The sequence below is a fragment of the Dermacentor silvarum genome, chromosome 5 (genome assembly GCF_013339745.2).
Source record: "Dermacentor silvarum isolate Dsil-2018 chromosome 5, BIME_Dsil_1.4, whole genome shotgun sequence".
NCBI lineage: Eukaryota > Metazoa > Arthropoda > Arachnida > Ixodida > Ixodidae > Dermacentor > Dermacentor silvarum.
Window position 1 is genome coordinate 81,613,126 of NC_051158.1, and position 13,443 is coordinate 81,626,568.

Genomic DNA, 13,443 nt, shown 5'->3' on the forward strand with positions numbered 1-13,443 from the left:
TCAAGCCACAATTATGCAAAGCAGTAGGGAAATGAAATCTAACATTAGGGTCAGCTCAACTGATAGGGACAGGTGCTACCACTGTTAAAATGCAGTACCAAGTGTGTCTACGACAAAACTTCACGAGGGACAAATAGTACTCAAACCACTTAAATAACTTGCACTGCACTTCCAACACGAAATGAAATTAACATTGGCCAATGCAATTGGCCGAAATCACCGGCGAAGTTTAGAATACCTGCACGACCCCTTTTATCGTGGGCAACTTAAAATTTAGGGAGTGTGCAGCCTCTTCCCCCATTTGCAGTTTGAGGGAAGTAAGTCATCGGCCGGAATAAAACAAGCTGCAAGGCTCGTAGGGGGGCAATCTAACGGCACTGTAGATCTACTTGATATTTGAGTTAATGCCTTTCGAACGCAAACGAAACATCAGCAAAGCTCACCAGTTCTTCCTGCCCGTGGTGGTGACAGGGACACGGGCGACAATCACAGATGTGTTCTTGGGGATCAGGTAGTCGTCGGACGTGTATACTGCACGAAAGAGGGAAAAAGGGGGACTTGAGGACTTCAGGTTGACAATATTTTCCCACAAGCCATTTTAAGAGGAAGCTTTAGCTCAGACAGGCCCAAATCCAATGCCGCCTACTCAAATACATGTAAAAATCCAGAAATTATTTTCTGGGATAACCCCTGGGCTGACATGAACCCTTTCAGCAATGAATTGTTTTTCACGTGCATGAGTCTAGGCCAGTGCCCCATGCTCACCTTCCTTGGTCTGTGCATTGGTGATTTGCAGGTCGAAGTCAGCAGCCTTGCCAATCTTCTTCTGCTGAAGGATGTTCTTCTTGAGTTCACCCACGGAGATGTGCAGGCCATCAAAGGTCACTGTGTCAAAATCCAGGCTACTCTTGAACTTGTAGTGCACCGACATGGTCACTGCCCGGGGGTACCCGCAGTCTGGCTCAACACACGACGATGTGCTGTCCTTCACAGCAGAGCAGGGTGCCTGCCTGCGTGCAAAAGATGCAAGAACGTTAACATCCATCGCTCAACAGCATGACTACAATTTCTCTTCGAAGGCAAGCGCTGCTTGGCCAAGTAGACAATAGGGATTAGCGGTCATGTAGGATTAATGGCCCTGATCTTGTCTTTTAGCAGCAGCAGTACTTCCCCCACCTCTGTTTTAAAACTGCGAATACTGCACAGTAACAAGCACAGAGCCGACTTTATCGACACAATATCCAGAAATACCCATGAGCGGTTTGAAAGAAGGCTGTCCTGACAGCCAGAACACGTCACAAACTTCTTGAATGTGGTTGTTAGCAAAACAAATTGTACAGTGGATGCACCTGCAAGTCCTGTGCTCAATACAAGTTGCACCACTTGTGCTTGCGAAATACATTTGTACAGTCAATACTTTATTCAGCATGCAGTTATGGGACTGCATAGCAAGAATTTTGGGCTGCTATAACATACAGTATATACCACTTATAACGTAACCGCTTATAGTGCAGGACCGAATATACGGTCATTTCAGACGCCCATTAATTTTCCCATAGCACTCTATGTATACGTGTATCACTTATAGTGCAGTTGCGGGACACGAAATACCGGTTACAATGCGGCTGCCTGAAAGTTCGGCAGTCAACCTAGACGGCAAACGCTCCCCTCAAGCCACATATACCATATTTACTGGAATCTAACGCGCACTTTTTTTCCGATAAAACAGGTCTAAAAATTGTGTGCACATTAGAATAGAGTATGACCCTAAATCTGCGTTACCATATAGCCGTCGGCCGCCTCGCACGCGCATCGAGACTAGCTACCGTAGCTTCCTCCATGTGCTGCAGTACACGTGGTTAGGCAATAGTCTACCGTCTGTCTTCACGTTCTCTGCGTCTGCTCTATCAGCATGAAGTACAGAGTTCATCATAATGCCGCATTTAAAAGGAAAGTGATCATGTGTGCGGAGACGGACGGAAATCGGGCCGCATCACGAGCGTTTGAAGAGTCGAAACTTGCATTCGGGACTGGTGCAAACAGAAGGAGAGGATTTTCGCTGGCAAAGCAATGCGGAACGGTTTCAGTGGACCGAAGCAGGACGTAATCTGCGACGATCCACTTTGGCGATACGATCCCCTTGGCCCTATCTTGAAAGCAATCTGCAACGGGGAAAGTCCGCCGTGCACCGTGTTTTCGCCGCTTATAGGTCGCGTTGAAGCGAGAGGCATGATAGCACGCAGGTCTATTCGCTCGCCGTGCTTCGTCACTCGAGCGTTTTGACAGTTCATTTCCGCGGTCAACGAGCGAGATGTGTTCATGTTTGCTTGTGCACGCGTGACACCGTGCTTGTTAATTTATTTAGTAAACGAATACGGAACCTAGAGCATGGTGACAGCGACGGCAGAAATGCGTCTGGAGTGTCCATTATCGCAATAAAATAGTTGTTTTGGTTACAGTGCGGTACCACTTATAGTGCAGATATTTGTGACTCTGGCGACTTACGTTATAAGCTGTCTATACTGTAAAACTATTACAACCTGTTTTTATTCCAAATCGGCCATTAGCCCTCCCGTGATAGGTCAAAACAACTCCGGAGAGCCATGGGCAGAGCTGGAGCCGTTTTGACCTATCACGGAGGGCTAATGACCGATTTGGAATTTTAAAAAAATGTAATAGTTTAACATTATACCCGCCCTGTTCAGCATCCTGTATATGTGACAGAAGATAACAGTAATTTGTGATGCCACTGTTGAAGACAATGCACTCCATCGAAGAACAATGCATTTCATGCCTGCACATTATTTATTGAAAATACTTTCAGGGCCAAAAGGCACTACAGAAAGGAGTGTGGAAAAAACAGTTGTCGCAGTTTCACCCGAAAGGCAAAGCATCAATTCGATAACAAATTTGTAGAGAGCTATACGGAGTAATGATAGTAGCTTCATTAGCTGTATAAACTTGGACATGCAGCAGCACCGGCAACACGCAGAACTGTTGTCGACGCCGTCGGCGTTTTGCCCGCGTTCGCACAAAACGCGTGCGGCGTTGGTGACTGTTGCCGGAGCCTCTGGGGGCGGCTCGGAGGTTTTCGACCACATCAGAACGGGACACTCGTCGAGCAGCGTCGGAAGTCTTTACCACCTTCTCACCTCACAACGTTTTTATATAAATAGGCACTTGGTGCCGCAGCTAAACGTCGCCTCCCCCCCCCCCCCCCCCCCATGGCTTTTCGCGCGTCGGAAGAAGGCACGTTTGCTGTACATATATGGTGATTGTATAAAGGAGGAAAGAGACGCCTACTTCTGCAGCCCTTAAGGGAGCACGGCGCAGAATGCGCATTTGTTCTCCGCCGTGGGTTCACTCCCCGTGAAAGCGCACGTCCCTCGCGCCCTTTCACTCGCACATACAGCATCCGGCGCGCGGCGACGATTTCATCTCCATTGACGTCATACGGAACCTCACGGCGACGCCGACGGTAGAAATCTGCTTTGCAGTGTCCATATAATTGCTATCGCAAAATATTACAAGGCATTTTGTAAAGCGATGGGCACTTTGTAATGCTTGCGATTGTGGAGGGAAGGTGGTCACATACGACGCTTGTTCTAGGAACAAAAGAGTCATTACACAATTTTGTGCGACAAGACGGTAGACCAACCTTGAAGCGATGATCGGTCCTTGAAGAGATATAATGAGGTGGATGTAACAGGATGTCCTTCAAATCGTTGTTATAATAAGATTTGTTGTTAGAATAATTGATTATAATCTGATATTAGATCGTTTGTAAGGCTCTGCCATCTACTCTTCAAAAACCAATAAAAGATGCTGCCTAATCCTACAGGCAAAGCCATAGAAAATCTGCGAACTGCCCTCTGTCACCTCAAACTGCCCGAATTAAATGTTGTAGCACATCCACTAGCTAAAGTGCTGCCACTAACACCAAAGCACAATGACTGTGTCAAAAGAAAAGCTGTAACAAGTTGGCACTTGAATGGCATTTAAGCTCCCAAGTGGATGATCTCTCTGGGTCACGTGTTTCGAAGGTTAGGCCTCACAGCTAACCTGTAACCAGACTGTGTGCTTCCAATTACCTACTGGCTAAAGGGCTCCCCACGAAAGCCCTTCAATGGACAGTGGTTCAAACCCAATTGTTTCTTCTACCTCTTCCATGATGTCAGCATTGTTTGCTACCAGTTAATACTAGCCAAAAGGTGAGAGAAGAAAAAACAGCTAATTGTTTTACTTCTTGGCACTCGCTACAGTTAGTCTTCATGTTAAAAGGAATGTTCCCACCCCCAGATGAAGACGCCCTTAAACAACTGCACGATAAACTTGAAAATTTTTGCCCATGCTCTCCTAGCAAGGTGTACAGGTACAATCGTCAAGATGAATGTATTAAGCCCGCAAAAGGATAAGGACGAGGTGAGACTACGTGACGAGCGCTCACTCGCACCCAAAAGTTTATTACAAAAGTGACATCACATATACACATCAAAAAGCACATCATCGATCAATTAAAACTAACACCTGGCCAAGTGCCTCCAGAATGATCAACAGAACATGTGAATACACAAACATGCAGTTCGTACTTGACAGATGACATACATCTTGGTCACTGTGATGGAGGGCTAGCTAATGCACACACCGTTGCAGGAAATACGAAAGGCCCCTTCTATTTACAAGCCTCGTAGATTCCGGCCTTATTTGAACGGAGGACGTCCGTCTCATGTAAAAGGGCTTCACAGTGACCACGTGTTACAATGTGTAGTTAAATGAGTGTGTGTTAAAAATGTCATTCTTACATTCCACAAGTAAAAAAAATAATGAAATTATGGGATTTTACGTGCCATAACGACCCTCTGATTATGAGGCACACTGTAGTGGAGGAATGCGCAATTTGGACCACCTGGGGTTCTTTAACGTGCACCCAAACCTAAGTGCACGGGTGTTTTTGCATTTCGCCCCACATTGCACACGTCATAATTTAAACGGCACCTGATCTGCAATTTATACTTCCTCACATAATAACGGGATACTATCGTACCCCTTTTTCACACTCTAAGCATTCACCACAAACAGAAGCTAAAGTTCAAAGACTACAAAATGTTTACACTTATTCATGGGTTTTAATATAAACGTCTAACAGTAACACAAAGGGCTGTGAGAGAGACGTCAGCGTATGGCCTCTGGAATAAATAATCATCTGGGGCTGTTTACCCCGCACAGCGCACGAGTGTTTGTTGCATTCTGTACCCTTTGTAATGTTGTCCAGGAATCAATCCTGCAACCTTGTGCTTAGCAACAGAACACCACAAAGCCCAACATTTTCTTTTCTGTTTTGGAGAACTTTCAATGAGGAGCTTCCTGTGTGTTGCCATGATGCTTTCTGGGCTGTTGTAAAACTGCATGTATTTGTGCTTAAAAGCAATGAAACAGCAGCAACATGTGCGTTTTGTACTCGCATGCAGCAAACCACAGAAAATAATTGCTCTCTCACCCTAACAGAAAAGTCGACGTTAACAGATGATTATAGAAGACCTTACGCGTAAAGGCTCATTCACACCGGCGACTTGAGGAGGTCGCGCGACCATTTGCGACTCGCGAACAAAAAGCGACCGAAGGCGACTGATGTTCAGACCGGCAAGGCCGGCTGAGCGCGACCTGCAAGTCGCAATCCCGGACATTCTCGTTCTTCAGCGAGAATTCTAGGGATCTACGCAGTTAGCGCGCACTTCGCTGGCACTGTGTAAATTGGTTTCGCGTTCTGGCAACAGCCATGGATTTTGATTCGAGCGATGGCTGGATTTTGATTCGAGCGAACAGGAAGACGTCGTCCCTGTGCTGCTGTGCTCCGCCGGGGTGTCAGCTGTGGCAGCGCGGAAGCCTCCGAAGAAAACGAGACGCTCGTGGGTGCGCCCGTGCCTCCGCTCGCGTGAAGTGACCGGCCACGCAAGCCGCCTCCTGCCCGAACTTTGTGCGCATGACAACGAGTATTATCGAGAGCAAGTTGCAATTTCTAGTTCGCATTGCGTGTTACTCGGTGCATAATATTAAAGCGAAGCTGTTCACCCGCTGTTCACCTTTGGGTGGCGTGCTCATCCAATGAACGGCAGCTGGAAAAAGGGTTTGTGTAGTGCTTTCTTTTCCTGCTGTTTAGCTTCCAGCGAATGCGACGGCGTACATTCGACACGTTGATGCAACTGCTGCGTACCAGAATCACAAGACAAGACACCAATTACCGGCCTGTAGCCTGCATATCGTGACGCAGACATTGCATTTGGCGTGGACGACGACACACATCACTTTCGGCGCGGCGCTGATTGGCTGAGTAGCTTTGAGACCACGGTCGCGCGACTGAAAAATCGCGCAGTGAGCGACTGACCCAAAATGGTCGCTTTTCGAGAAAAGCGACCATTTGCGACCAACTTGGTCGCGCGACCACTGTCAGTCGCCGGTGTGAATGAGCCTTTAAGAACCTAATGGCTACAATACCTGTACCCACACTCCTTCCACAGTGATGTCAAACAAAATTGGAAGAAAAAATGTGTAGGAACAAGTAATTGTGAGAGACGCTAATCACAAATTTTACCGAGTATGCAGGCCATTTCAACCTGTAATCCTTCTTGAAGAAAAGCACGCTGACGATATTTAACAGTGCTGTGCACTCTTGGCATTTCCTGCCAGTATTTGTCAGCACTGCTAACATGATTTTAAATGACAGTAACCAACTCTTCCAGCTTTCAACGATGGTAACAATACTTGGCACGTCTTTTGCATGGCTCAGCTTGACAATACTGCACCATATGATCCGCCCTGTCTGTACAGATACAAGGTTTACGTTCATACGAAACGAACTGCCCATGCTTCACAGTGACAGAAGAGAAGGGAAAACGTCAGGTCGCTAGGCAGCCGCTAACAAAGGCCATGTCACCGCGCACAGAATATTTGTAGCAACATCATTTTGGCGAAGGCCAATTGGATTATCTTGAAAGTAAGCTGAAACAGCGCAACTAAACATGGTCAAGCTCACAAGCAAACATGGAAAAGCTCGTGCTAAATATAACACCCTTTATACACGTACCGTTAAGCCGCAATGCGCTTTCCGCAACATTGATTGCGGACAACGTCGTTTCAAGAACTGAAAATTGCAGCTCAATTACTAACGTTCGTAAACAAGCACCTGTAACGTCAACTTGAACACTTTAAACAAGCTCATGCGGAAATAAAAATGACGCCAAATGCACGAGATGTTATCCGCTAAAAATGTCCCGGGGATTTTCCGCTCTAGTGCGCTCCCGAAATAGGATGGAGTGCCTGAGGAAGTGAGAATCCATATCAAAAGGATCAGAAAAGCTTCAGCAGCGATGCAACCAGGAAGGAAGAAAAAAATACGGGGTCACTTCAATGCCGTTGCATGACACGACGCACCATTTCGACCGTCCTTTAATCTATTTCCCCCCCTTTCTTCCAAAACAGTGGTTTATCAGTTACCACTGACTACAGGAGCAATTCGGGCTGTTCAGCACTCGTGAATGGCACAAGACAAATCGTGCTGCCTCGTCAGCTCAAGCGAGACAAAAATTAAGCGACGTTTATGAAATCAGCACCGCGCACCTTCAGGCGACTAGGCCTACACGGTCGCTGACTACGCATGAAATCATCGGCACATGGTTGCGTACAAATATTTTGGAACATCGAAAGGAACGCAGAAACAGCGCCCATATTTCGCATGCAGCCTAGTGAAACAACCAGACGGCTTACCGTAAGCGCCGCCCTCAACGCATGACGCCAACAGCTCCCACGAAGCCTAGGACGACGCGACGCTCGTACTGGGTGCTTCGGACGACGACGTCGAGCTAAGCCTAACGCTCGTGGAACGCTCAAGTTTGCCTTCGATGGATCAAAGCTGGCGCGACTACGAATTTGCGTCACTGAGGGACGCGGCGAAGCTCAGCGCACGGCGACAAAACAACGGCCAGGGCTTCGCACTCGGGTAAAAAAAAAAAAGAAAAAACAATCTACGTGAACGACATTTTCAAACAAAATTAACGCGTACTCCTCAGTGAGAACGACAACGAAAATCACCTGTGCGTCAGCCACAAACAGCTGCCGCAGCGCCGTTTCAAGCAAGGTGGTCGATCTCCGAAGTACAAAAATTGCCTTAACAAGTACGAAACTTGAAATATCCTTGCATATATATACATTATCTAAAAACATTGTTTGTAATATTAAGTGCAGTCTTGTAATATTAAAAAAAAACACTTGACCCTCTAGTGACTTTTGTGGAGTACTTTAGCGCTATCGACGAACTGTGTCCTAAACACTGGTCAATGGACCTCTTCGGCGTTTTGCCGTGAGGCCTGTAGCCGTGCTAGGGTGGCTAGAAGGGGAGGTGTGAATACCGGCGGCGCTTTCCTGCAGGCGCGCGTGACCCCCTTGCGCACCGATGCCACCAGGGGAAATATGGCGCTACCGCTCGCGGCGCGGGAAGCATAGCCGCGCCGGCCTGCCGGCCTCGCCTCGCCTCCGTGCCTTCGCCGTCAGTTTTGGTCTCGTCGCCTGTTTTGTGGTGTTTCTCAGCGTGTTGCACAGCGTCGTCGTGGCATTGCCAATTGCCATCCTAGTATTATTCACGAGGCCTCTCACGCTAGCTCAATCTGATCACCACCGCCTTTTCTTCTTTTTCTTTTTTGTTTTTTTGTTTTTTTTTCCTTAGGTTTATCGTTCGTGACTTTATTAATGGAACTGTAGTCTTGATACCACGTCACATTCCTGCCCTCTCAGAAGATGCCGTGCCCACAGTACTTCCGAACTTGCCAAAATACATTAGAAGGACTCTGACGAAAGAAAGAAAAAGAAGAGATGTCTCACACGCTCCACGGGCCGTGGTCCCAGGTTCGGCACGCAAACCACTCCGGTATAGGCAGTTCCGCCTACTATGACCCTGTATGCCTGGACTACATATTCAACTCTCTGAGTACGAATAAAGTATTATTATTATTATCTTACAACAGAAGCGGCGCTTGTCTATTGACAAGCGCCCAGTCCAGTCGCAGACCCAGTCCAGTCGCAGAAGAATTGTTCATTATCGAGCTTAAGCGACCTTTGGAACTGTGGTCACTACAAAAGTTTAAACAAAACATTGCTCGTTACTGGACTGCAGAGTTTGCATTGAACGAAATGCTGCGCCTGTTGTGTAACCAAAATGGTAGTGTTCTTCATTGGAGAAGGACTTGCCAGCTGTAGCATCTACTTGGCTGGGCAGCTTCACAACGAAACCTTTGTGGAATCTAAAGAACAAACAGAAGGGACCTTGGGGGCCTTTTATATCTATCAGTCTATCAGAACCATTCTACAAGCTGGTCAATTAATGCCCTTATTGAAAACAAACTCACTCGTTTAATTGCATGCCAAAGCTGTGGCAAAGTTTATGCAGTTGATCAATTGGTGATGTGCCAAAAATTGGTTGCCTAGAGCATTCTATCTGCTGCCCTGACAGCATCAGTTGTACGTTTTTATTGCGTAACAAGGATTCATTTTTTGCTTAAAGGTGTCATTCAGCAGGGCACTGAGAATAAACTAAAAGCACCGAAATATTGCGTGTTGTAGATCAAATTTTCCCATAGTTGTTTTCCTCACTTAAATAAACTATTTTATGACCAGATCTGTTGCTGTCTGAAATCATAGTAAATTGCTTATTTGAGCGTCGAAAGGACATGCTACACGTCTTCAAGCGCTGGCACAAAGTGGTTTGTACGTCGAGAAGTAATCGGCTAATGACTGCAGTTTACAGGTCGTACGTACGGCACGCATAGGGTGATTACTGCTGACCTCGACGACGACGGTCGCATTTTGAGGGAGTCGAAATGCAACGCACCTGTGTGCCGTAAGGTGTCAGTGCGCGTTAAAGAACCCGAAGTGGTCGAAATTATTCCAGAGCCCCTAGCCCCTATGATCCTGATCCGGAGGACCAAAAGAAAAAAAAAACGCGTTTGAATCTATCGACGCAATGCGAACTGGGCCCGTAAAATCTCACAGGAGTAGTGATGTGGGCTGATAAAACGTTGATTTCATGGATAAAGACGTATATTCCATGACGCTCGCAGACAACGCGCGATACCCGAGGCTGGCGATGCGCTCATTTCGGTTGCGTGCCTTCCCGCGCCTCGGTCAACAGCGCCGCCCTGCGGCATCGGTGCGCTGAGGGGTCACGCTTGCGCCGCCGGTATTCACACCTCCCCTTCTAGCCACCCTAGCCGTGCGTGTACCCTCCGCTTCATGTAACTTCAGTTAAACCGAGTTTTTACACGCATCCGATTACGCCGATTATCACCGGCTACGTTTTCGTACGAACATATTCGCAATGATGGGCGATCAGGAGGAATACGACGTCGAGGTAAGCCTGCTCGACGTTGTTCATCCGTGCCGCAATATGTCGTGCTTCTCGTCAAAACGACGCATGTCAGGTTGCCACTGTGGTGCTGGTTTTCCACAAAACAAGCGGGGTGAAGTGTATGTGATCCAATTCGTTATACCGAGAAGAAGTCAATTGGACTGCGTCGTTTGTTTGAACTGGTGGCATGACCCCGTGAAATGCATATGTCACCGGTTCAAGTGCTACACATGTACAGACCTTAAAAAGAAAGCGATGAAAAATGATGTTCCTCGTTGTAACTCTTTTCCTTATTTTCTTCACAAAAACAGTACGTCGATAACTTCGGCTACCCGATCCACGACGCCGATCCTCATGGTGAGTTCAACATACGTAGGTATGCTTGCCGGTAAACTTTGAAAAAAAAAAAAAGAAAGAAAGAATCCTGCAGGATTTTGTCGTGTCGCTGCTGTGAGAATGTAGAAGCACACCTCATGTGTGCTACTGTATGGTTTGTCCTAACGAGTGACCATGGTTTGTTGGTCGAGAAAGATGCTACAAAACACCAACCAGAAAACACAAGCAATTTTGGCTCAGCAAGCCTTATATGTAAGCATTTTGTCGCGGCCGTACATTTAAAATGTAGTAAACTATGTATAAACGAAATTGGCAGGGGCTGCCCCTTAGTTTCGTCTTACAGAAGAAAAAAAAAATTCAAATGCCTTCATTTGGTTTGGCAATTTCCTGGCGTCGAGCGTTTCAGCAACTTTCACTAAAAGGGGTCACGAGCTCCGAATGGGTAGCATTGCACTGCGAGTCACCTTTACCTGAAAATTTCAGGCTACAATGCCGGCTACAAGCTTACCGAGGCCATGCAGAGCACGCTCATGTTCCTCAAGAAGGCAATCCAGGAGGGAAACCTGTACGAGATTCAGAGCGTCTACGAGAACAAGTAAGTCTCCCCAGCTTAGCTTTAGACAAACTCGCAAAGCGTGTGGCTGTGAAGACAAGGCTACCTGATAAATACAGTGGTCAAATAACAGGTGTCCCAGCTGCCTCGTGTTTCTGGGTCAAAGGCACATTTTGGTACTTCATTTTGATACCTTCGTCTCACAGACTGGCACAAATCTGCCCTTATTTCTTCTATGCATACATTCTTCTCAATGCCAGGTACCAGCACACCTGCTGGCTTGTATGGTCGTTCAGGCAGATTTGTTGCTGTATTTGTTTTCGGCTGTCACATGCGTGCAACATAGAAATATCAAACACTGCTCAGAGGCTGTCGATGGCCCTTTTGGTCCACACCTGTGAGCAAGCGCAAATCAATCAAAGTAGCAAAAGTCACCTGGCTCCACTGTGCTTCTTGCTTAATGTTTTTAACCTAGTGTTAAAAAAAAAAAAAAAAAAACTTGTTTCGATGGAAATGTTAAGGGTTGAGACAAGCACAGCAGGAGAGGTAAAAAGAGTAATCTTGGTGGCAGCTGTCACCACCCCACTTAAAGGGTTCCATCCATTTATGAGCTCCTGCTGTGGCACTTGCTGCTGTGCTGAGATGAGTACAGGTGTTAATGTAGCCTGCCTGTAAACTTTGAGGAGAGGCTGCGAAGGCTTGTTACCATGGTTATCGAAATGAAAGTAAAGGAGACATAATCACCCTCACTAGTCTTGTTCGTTTAGGCTTATGAAAAGTGAAAGATGAATTAAAGGGCACAATGGGGACATGGGCATATGACGTGACTTACAAGGACTAGCTGAAGAGACCCAAAAAAGCACAGAATGTCGCAATGGTGTCGAAAATGTGCACATGTGACAGCTTAATATCCATGCTTAGAGATATAAATTATGGAGCCAACCATACTGAGAGGACTTGTGAAATAAAATAAAGGCAGAAGCAAGTGAAGGGTTGCGGCTTGCTGCAATGCTATTGCGAACCTGCTAAGCATCGCATGTGTGCAGCTTTCCGCTGTGTCAGTTTCAGTGTCTGTTGGCCACATGGTGGTGCCACAGTCTGCTTCGTTGCTGGCAAAGAACGAGATGACATGCTTGGCAAGCACAAGCTGAGAACGAGCTAGCCACCAGGCTGGACACTGATGCGACTGGCCGGAGCAGTGGCATGACTCCTCTTTGCCAGTTGGCCCACAGCCACTGCCTGCCAAGTCAAAAGCCAACACACATTCGCAATGACACCTTTGCATAGTTAGGGGCCTTCCATGTAATGTGATGAACTTAATACCAACAACTGACTTATTACCGCAATGAAGGGGACAGGGCGGAGCTTCCGAACCGTGCGATTGCATCTCTTTTTAATTGCCAGTTTGTCAGGCCACTTGTGTTCCCTCTCGTGACTGGTGAAACAACTCGCCATTGCAGCCTCGCCAAGCTGATGGAACAGCACAGCAAGGTGATGCCGCCACCAAACTCCAAAGAAATGGCCCACATCTTGGATGGTGAGCAAGCGTTCCGTCTGAGCAGCACAGGTGGTGGGAGTGGTCTCAGAACCGTCGCTACTTTCCCTGCAGACAGTGAAGTTGCATTCAAGATGGCAGTATCTTTGTCGTATGCTATGTTTGCTATAGCCATACACGCTGATATTGGCAAAAAAAGAAGGTTTTTATATTCGCTTCGTTAGATCCGGTAATTCATTATATCGTGGCTCGAACTGTTGTGGCAATGAAACCTGTAAATTGAATTACATGAAAGGTGTAAATAACCTGAAGCGGATAGGCCACCATATTAGATTTGCTGACATTGTGTAATCGGTGACTGGCATAAAATTGAGCCCTTGGATTTCCCTTATTCCTTCCACTTTGTATGTGGCTTTAGTTGCAAAAACCTATGCACAGCTGTTGTGAGCACGGTGACACGTCTCTGCTACGTACAGCCAGCAAAAAATGAAAAATTCAAATGAGAGATGCCAATGAGAACATCTCTTATGCACCATTACTTGTTTGTGCGACATGCATTTGCTCTTTAGCTGTTTCCTAAGCATGGCACAGTCTCATATGTACGTTTAGAGACTGAAATCAAGGCAGTGTTACAAATGAAGGCGAACTTGGAAACTTAACACACAT

At 46.7% G+C, this 13,443-nt stretch overlaps 2 protein-coding genes across 10 annotated transcripts in view; one reads left to right on the top strand and one right to left on the bottom strand.

The window, feature by feature from the left end:
- The window catches only part of LOC119453526 (E3 ubiquitin-protein ligase RBBP6), a 94,914-nt gene that overhangs the window by 80,245 nt on the left and 1,226 nt on the right, over positions 1 to 13,443 (bottom strand). For 3 of the 6 annotated variants that reach the window (XM_037715574.2, XM_049668225.1, XM_037715572.2), the window contains exons 1-3: positions 7,762 to 8,082; positions 766 to 1,010; positions 444 to 531 (exon numbers count right to left, since the gene is read on the bottom strand). In XM_037715574.2, the coding sequence (XP_037571502.1) occupies positions 444 to 531; positions 766 to 931 (254 nt within the window). In that variant the 5' untranslated portion in view covers positions 932 to 1,010; positions 7,762 to 8,082. Of the gene's footprint in view, positions 1 to 443; positions 532 to 765; positions 1,011 to 7,761; positions 8,083 to 13,443 lie in introns of those variants that run through there. The other 3 variants (XM_049668222.1, XM_049668223.1, XM_049668224.1) reach the window with 2 other exon arrangements.
- LOC119453529 (eukaryotic translation initiation factor 3 subunit L) overlaps positions 10,250 to 13,443 on the top strand; it is a 33,481-nt gene continuing 30,287 nt past the window's right edge. Inside the window, exons 1-4 of one of the 4 annotated variants that reach the window (XM_049668229.1) lie at positions 10,250 to 10,396; positions 10,705 to 10,750; positions 11,213 to 11,324; positions 12,743 to 12,819. In XM_049668229.1, coding sequence (XP_049524186.1) covers positions 10,364 to 10,396; positions 10,705 to 10,750; positions 11,213 to 11,324; positions 12,743 to 12,819 — 268 coding nt within the window. In that variant the 5' untranslated portion in view covers positions 10,250 to 10,363. The remainder of the gene's footprint in view (positions 10,397 to 10,704; positions 10,751 to 11,212; positions 11,325 to 12,742; positions 12,820 to 13,443) is intronic. The other 3 variants (XM_049668226.1, XM_049668227.1, XM_049668228.1) reach the window with 3 other exon arrangements.